The 7,754-nt window shown below is 52.4% G+C and overlaps 1 protein-coding gene across 1 annotated transcript in view; it reads right to left on the bottom strand.

Moving 5' to 3' along the window:
- Positions 1-123: 123 nt before the first annotated feature.
- Positions 124-7,754, bottom strand: part of RELB (v-rel avian reticuloendotheliosis viral oncogene homolog B) — a gene marked incomplete at its 5' end in the record, with an annotated part of 25,628 nt that continues 17,997 nt past the window's right edge. The window contains 4 exons of the mRNA XM_005863404.2: positions 124-899; positions 2,493-2,570; positions 2,687-2,755; positions 4,044-4,259. Coding sequence (XP_005863466.1) covers positions 508-899; positions 2,493-2,570; positions 2,687-2,755; positions 4,044-4,259 — 755 coding nt within the window. The remainder of the gene's footprint in view (positions 900-2,492; positions 2,571-2,686; positions 2,756-4,043; positions 4,260-7,754) is intronic.

The raw sequence follows: 7,754 nt of genomic DNA on the forward strand, positions 1-7,754 counted from the left end.
TCAACAATAAATAAAAAGTAAATACATAAAACAAAAAAGAATAAAAACCGAATGGGCAGATAAACATTATAAGAATAGATGGAGGAGGAACTAGTAATAACAAAAAAAAAGAGACAAGACCCCTAAGGCTCAAAACTCATCTTTATTGGAAAGACAACAGCCTATCCCCTACCTTCCTGGGGAAGGGGGGCTGGAATACCGTCCTCCGTATGTACACTCGTCAGAATCATCCAGGAGAAGGTGTCCCCAACTCTGGGGACTAAGTGCATGGGAACAAAGTCCCGTTCCTCTCTGGACTCAGTTTTCATTTGTGAAATGGGCTCAGGGGAAACCCTGTGCTGCAGAGCTTCTCACCGATGCAGAAAACGTCCGGTCCGATTCAGAAGGATGAGGTGGGGAGACCTGACCAAGGGGGGCCCCAGGGGGGTACTGCCCATCCTGGCTGGGTTCCCACCGCCCCGTCTACCTCCCTCCCCACCCAGCGCCTCTCCTCTGGCACTGAGGTGGTTACGTGGCCTCAGGCCCGGGGGACAGGAGGCCACCCCCAAAGCCCGCCTCCCGGTACTGGTTGGGGAACATGTTGCTGCCCACAAGGCTGGCAGTGCCCCCGTCCCCAGGGACTGGAGCCTGGTATGAGTCCAGTGTCATTGGCTCAGGACCCGACGGCTCCCCGACCGTGGCCCCTGCAACCCCATTGCCTGAGACAGCGCTGGCAAGTGGCGGAGCCGGGGGCAGCATGTCCAGCATGGTGAAGAGTGCAGGGTTCGTGGTTTCATAGGGAAAGCCATCGTCCAGGAGGTCCGGCCCACCAGGGGGCTCCAGGCCAGGGAGGGACACGGACACGGGGCTGGGAAAGAAGTCTGAATCGGGCAGCAGGGTGGACGGTGGGAGGAACGGGCCTGCGGGGATGAGAAGAGAGAGAAGGAAGCGTGGTGGCTTTAGAGTCAACTTCTGGCCAGGTTCTAACTCCAATGGCCAGTCCCAGGCTAAATGTGTGATCAGTGTGGCCTCCTTTAATCCCAGGGAGAACCAGGGTTGAAACAATACTGCGATGCTGGGGAGTTTTCCCTAAGAATGAGGAAGGAGAATGGGCTCAAAAGCTCCCTCCCTCCCCCCATATAAAGACAATCCAAAAAGTGAAATATCCACACCATGGGAGAAGTCGCCAGTCCCCAAACTGGGAGGTAAAATGACAAGTGTCGTTCTAGGAGAGCCTCTGTTTTTGAGACAAGACACACTTCACCAGCAAAGTCTGATTATGCTGATCTCAGAAAGAAACACAGGGCTGCTGGGATTTTATTTCCCAGCGTCCCTTGCAGCTCGATATGGGCCCTGCCTGAGTTCTGCTGGCTGGAATGTGGGCATGGTGGCTGGAGCTGCAGCAGACATCTGGACCATGACATGGAAACTGAGTTGAAAAAGGCAGGAGCTTGAGATTCTGTTGATCATGCAGCCACCAAAGCATCCCTGGACCACCTACCTCTGGACTGTGTTTATGTGAAAGGACAAATAAATTCTGTCCTATTGAAACCTCTGTCGTGTTGGGTTTTGCTGTGAAGACAATTAAACATGCTCATAACAAATGGGGGTGGAGAGGCTGGGCATTAGTTACCCGTTGCAGTGGGGTGGGAGGGACAACAAATGGTACTGGCAATACCCAGGGTGGGTCTGGCTGCGATGTCCAGGCGGGGCTGACTGAGTGGTTGGTGGCTGGCTGGGAGCTGGTGCCCTGGGGCAGCGGGGTGTCGGGAACAGTGTTCTAAGAGCTAGTGGTCAGCAGGTGGGAGGTCTCTGATGGCAGCCAGATAGGACTGGAGACTGGCATGTGAGTTGAGATGAAGGCAGGGGGAGAGGAGGCCAGAGGATGGTTGGGCTAGACAGGCTCTGACCTTGAGGTTGGCTGGCTCTGACAGCCATCCCCAGTTGTCCACCTCCTACTCCCTGCTCCCTGTTTCACACGCATCATCACTGATCTATACTGATGCTCAGATGCAACTCCCTGCTCCACCGGGACTAACTGTGTGACCTTGGACAAGAGCTTCTCCTCTCTGAGCTTCAGTGTTTTTCACCAGGAAAGCAGGGGCTGGGGAGAATGATAGCAGCCACCTTGCGGGGCGATGGCGCAGATCAAGTGAGAAAAGACACACAAAGCACTTATGCGCCTGTCATACAGTGTCTGTAAAATAAAGACATGAAATGTTAAAAGGCCAGTGAGAGAGGTACGTGGTGAGACTTGGCAGGCACGCCGCTGAGGCTCTGAGAGGTGCAGCAACTTGGCCAAGGTCACACAGCAAGTAGATGGTCCGGTGGAGACCAGAGCCTCCGGGCTGCGTCTAGAATGGCTATTTTTCCCACGTTATGTTGCTGGCTAAGTGGGGTGTCACTCGCCTTGTGGGAGCTCTGGGGGGACCAGAAGAAGCCCGAAAAGCAGGGCTGCAGCTCACCCTCAGCCCACCCCAGAGGGGAGGAGCTGGCACAGAGCTGGGACCCACCTGAGCCATGGCTGGGCAGGAAGTGGTCCAGGAAGGCTGGCTTTTTCCTCCGTCGCTTGCTCTCGATGCCATGGGGGTCTGCGGGAAGGCAGAGGTGAGGACCCCTGGACCCAACAGCCCCTCCTCCCCAGCCTGGGGCAGGGCAGGACAGGGGGGACCTGGAGATGGTGTGGGGAGGGGCAGAGGGGACACACCAGAACTGTTCAGCTCTCCCAGGACGTCGGGCATCCCCCGTTTCCGCTTCTTGTCCACGCCGTAGCTGTCTGTTCAGGAGATATCAGGGACGTACAGAGTAATCCATCAATAACAACAATTAAGAATTAATTTTAGGGACCGTTTAGAAAGTTGTTGAGCTTGACCAACCCATGCAAATAGATGTCCACATCTTAATCAGAATAAAACGCAAATCCACTCCTAACCAAGCTGGTCTTTGTTGTTCCTGGAACACCCCAGGCACTATCCTGCCTCAGGGCCTTTGCACGTGCTGTTCTAGCTGCTTAAAACACTATTCCTCACCCTGGCCAGTGTTTCTCAGTGGTTAGAGGGTCAGCCCAGGCCTTTGCACTTGCTGTTCTAGCTGCTTAAAACACTCTTTCTCACCCTGGCCAGTGTTGCTCAGTGGTTAGAGGGTCAGCCCAAGCACCCAAGGGTCAAGGGCATGTACCTAGGTTGGAAGTTCTATCCCCTGCCTGATCCCTGGCGCCTAGCAAACGGCAACCAATTGATGTGTCTCTCTCATATCGATGCTTCTCTCTCCCCTTTCTCCCTCCCTCCCTTCCACTCTCTCTATCCTTGGGTGAGGATTAAGAAAAAAGCAACACTCTTCCTCAACTCCCACCCCTTCCCTGGAGAACTACTTATTCATCCTCCCATCTTCAGCTCAGCTGTCCCCTCCTCCAGGAAGCCCTCCTTGACCCCTAAGTCTGGGTCAGGTACCCCCTCTGGGCAATGAGTCCCCTAAGCAATTCCTTCCCAGTCCTGCCCACTGTATGTGAATGGGTCTGCCCTCCATAGGTCTGAGAATTATGAGGCTATTTGGTCACCACTATGTCCTCAGCACAGGGCCAGGCATGAGTAGCGTGATGAGGAGAGCAATGATTAAATCTTCCCCCAAACCCTAGCCTGTTTGGCTCAGTGGATAGAGCATCCGCCTGTGGACTGAAGGGTCCCAGGTTCGAGTACGGTCAAGGGCACATGCCCGGGTTGCAGGCTCGATCCCCAGTGTGGGGCGTGCAGGAGGCAGCTAATCAATGATTCTCTATCATCATTGATGTTTCTATCTCTCTTTTACTCTCCCTTCCTCTCTGAAATCAATAAAAAATATATTTTTAAAAATCCTCCCCCAGATGCCATGAGGTGGGTATTATTATTATTTCCATTCTGCACAGAAGAAGAATGAGACACTGAGAGGCCAAGGTCATACAGTCCGTCCAGCTCTGAGCCTGCATTCTACTTCTGCCTCTTCCCCTTTCCCTCTGAGTTGCCCCAAGCAAGGCCAAAGGCCTGGTCTCTGAGGGGGGGGGGGGTGTCGCCCCGAGTTGCTGTGGTTACCGTGGTCCCGAGGCAGGTATGTGAAGGGCAGAGGCTCGCTGCAGACCCCGTCAGTGAGCCGCTGCAGGAAGACATTGACTGTCACAGGTTCAACGATTTCCAGGTCCTCGTAGGGCGGTGTCTTGAACACGATGGCAATCTGGCGGTGCACGTCGGCCTGGGAGAAGTCAGCCCGGCCTTCCCAGGAGGCACTGCTGAACACCACCGATATATCCTCTGTGGGGAGTAAGGACATCAGCTGAGCAAGGACCCTGGCCCACTGGGCCCTCAACTCACTCCATCTCCCCCAAATCAATATTAATATTCCTAAGAACAAAACTGATCATTGTGGTAACTAACCTTCTGTTGAGCACCTACAGTGTGACACACTGACAGTCACTACCAATATTACATACTAGAGGCCCAGTGGACGAAATTTGTGCAGGGGGGGGGCCCTCAGCCTAGCCTGCACCCTCTCCAATCTGGGACCCCTTGGGGGATGTCCGACTGCCAATCCCAGGATCGGGCCTAAACCGGCAGTCGGACATCCCTCTCACAATCCTGGACCACTGGCTCCTAATCACTCACCTGCCTGCCTGCCTGGTCGCCCCTAACTGCCCCCACTCACTGGCCTAATCACCCCTCACTGCCTCTGCATGTCGGCCTGATCGCCCCTAACTGCACCCCCTGCTGGTCAGGTTGCCCCCAACTGCCCCCTCCCTGCCAGCCTGGTCACTCCTAACTGTCCCCCACCACCAGCCTGGTCACCCCTTACTGCCCCCCATGCCGGCCTGGTTGCCCCCAACTTCCCCGCTCTGCCGGCCTGGTTGCCCCACACAGACTGCTGTTCAGTTGTTTGGTCATCCCTCACTAACCCCCTGCCAGCCTGGTCATAGGCAGCCATCTTGTGAGGGTGTGAGGGTTAATTTGCATATTACCGCTTTATTATTATTATCTAATTTAATCCTTTTAACAACCCCAAAGGCAGCTAGACAGCTAGACCCACTGGGTCAGGCGTCCCCAAGACCACCATCAGATTCAGCGATTCACGAAGGGGACTCACAGGACTCGGCATATAGTCCGTATTCACGGCTATGATGTATCACAGCAAAAAGATACCAGGCGCCCTCGGGAAAGGGAAACGGTGCCTGGAGCGAGTCCAGAGGAAACCGGGCTCAAGCTTCCAAGAGTCCTCTCCCAGTGGAGTCACACCGGACATAGCAATCCCCCAGGAGCAAGATGTGAGCACACACACGAAATGCTGTCTGTCAGGGAAGCTCCTTAGAGACTCAGAGCCCAGGGTTTTTATTGGGGCTGGTCACCTAAGCACCCTGTGCCCGGCACATACCAAAATCCCAGAGTCCCCGAAGGAAAGCAGGTGTTCCACACAAACCACGTCACTCAAACAAACAGGGCAGGCACAGTGAGCCACTCTTCCCACTCAGGGGATGGGGAGGACACTCTCAAAATACAAGTTCCCAGAAGCCAGCCACGGGCCAACCTTGTAAGCAGGCCTTTCAAAGGATAAAGGTCTCAGATCTGCTATGTTCACTCTTTTCCACACACCCACTTAAAAAAATTTTTTTTAAATTTTTGTTTATTGATTTTAGAGAGACATCAATTTGTTGTTCTGCTTATTTCTGCATTCACTGATTGATGTTTGTATGTTGCTCGAACTGGGAATCGAACCCACCACCTTGGCATATCGGGATGACGCTCTAACCAAGTGAGTTACTCAGCCAGGAAGACACACCTGCTTTAACGATGGAGAAACTGAGGCTTGGAGAAGTTAAGAAACTTGCCCCAGGTCACACAGCCAGGAGGGAGTAGTCAGGATTCAGTATGCTACTCGGCCTGCTATTCTTTTTCTTGTCTCATTGCATTGCCTCTCTCATCACACTAACACCACCTTCTGAGGCTTTCTATGTGTCAGGCACACACATGGCCTCTAACTCACAGAAACCCTATGAAGAAGGGAGCCCATTGCATAGAGGAGGAAGCAACGGCACAGAGAGGTAAAGTCACTTGTCCCAGGACACGCAGCCAGCACGTGGTAGCGCCACGATGGGAACCCAGGCAGGTAGAGCTCTTCCCCACCAGCGCTGTCTGCTGTGGCCGGGGGAAGCTGTCTGATATCTCTAGGACTAGTTTCCTCCCTAACAGAGGAAAAATCATAGCACCTACCTCACAGGGTTCTAAGACGATTAAACAAACCACTCAATGTAAGGGGCTTAGATGAAGGTTTAGGACAGTGGTTCTCAACCTTCCTAATGCCGCAACCCTTTAATACAGTTCCTCATGTTGTGGTGACCCCCAATTTCATTGTTACAAATTGAACATAATTAAAGCATAGTGATTAATCACAAAAACAATATGTAATTATATATGTGTTTTCCGATGGTCTTAGGCGACCCCTGTCAAAGGGTCGTTCGACCCCCAAAGGGGTCGCGACCCACAGGTTGAGAACCGCTGGTTTAGGATATAATAAGTGCTCAGTTCATATTAAGTATGAGTGATCCTATTAGCATTGTGCAAAGTACTAACTCCAGGCCTGGTACAAAGAAAATCCTCAGTAAATGCTAACTCTTTACAGTGCACCGGTTGGGTAGTTGGGATCCCCCATTATCCTACCAGGGACTCATTTTAGGGATGAGGACATGGAGGCTCAGGTGGGGGAGGCACCTCCCTGAGATCGGCCAGTGAATAAATGATGGAACAGCACTCATACCTGCCTCTAATGATTCACCCATACCTGGAATGTTTCCCTGCCCTCGTCCCAGCTGCCAGGCCGCTAACAATCCCCTTGGCCTTCCTCAGATCTCAGCTCAAATGTCACCTCCTCTGGGAAGCCTTCCCAGATGCCTAGACCATGTCTGGTCTTATTGTTCAGCCTCAGCACTTTGTCTCCTTCCCTCTCAGCATCACGCACATTGGTCATTTGCATTTCTTTCCCTCCTCCCCACTGAACCGAGAGCCCTGTGAGGACCGGGCCTGGGCCTGTCTCCGCCATCACTGTGCCCAGCACTGCCCAGCACAGGGCCCACCACAGAGGAGCCACCCAATAACCATCTGCTCATTCATTCAAAACTTCATAAGACTCTCCCACTGCTGGGTCTATATCCAAAGAACGGAAGACAGGTGTTCATACAAAAACCTGTACATGAATATACGCGGCAGCACTATTCAGAATGGCCAAAAGGTGGAAACGGCCCAAATGCCCATCCACAGATGAATGGGTAAATAAATGTGGTAGATCCATACAATGCAATATCGTTCAGCCATAAGAAGAAATGAAGCACAGACACATCACAACAGGGATAAACCTTGAAAACATTATGCCAAGTGAAGGAAGCCACACATACAAGGCCACGTATTATAGAATTCCACGTATGTGAATAGGCAAATCCAGAGAGAGAAAACAGATTCTTCGTGGTTGCCAGGGGCTGGAGGAGGAGGGAATAGGGAGTGACTGCTAATGGGTATGGAGGTTCTTCATTTTCTTCTTCGTGTGTGTGTGTGTGTGTGTGTGTGTGTGTGTGTGTAGAATGTGGATAGGGTTTCCTTCTGAGGTATGAAATTGGAAATTGTTCTGGAACTAGATAGTGGTGGTGGCACAACCTTGTGAATATATGAAATGCCACTGAACTGTATATTTAAAACACTTTAAAAAATTTTAAGTGGCCCTAACCGGTTTGGCTCAGTGGATAGAGCGTCGGCCTGTGGACTCAAGGG

The sequence above is a fragment of the Myotis brandtii genome, unplaced genomic scaffold, assembly GCF_000412655.1.
Source record: "Myotis brandtii unplaced genomic scaffold, ASM41265v1 scaffold1774, whole genome shotgun sequence".
NCBI lineage: Eukaryota > Metazoa > Chordata > Mammalia > Chiroptera > Vespertilionidae > Myotis > Myotis brandtii.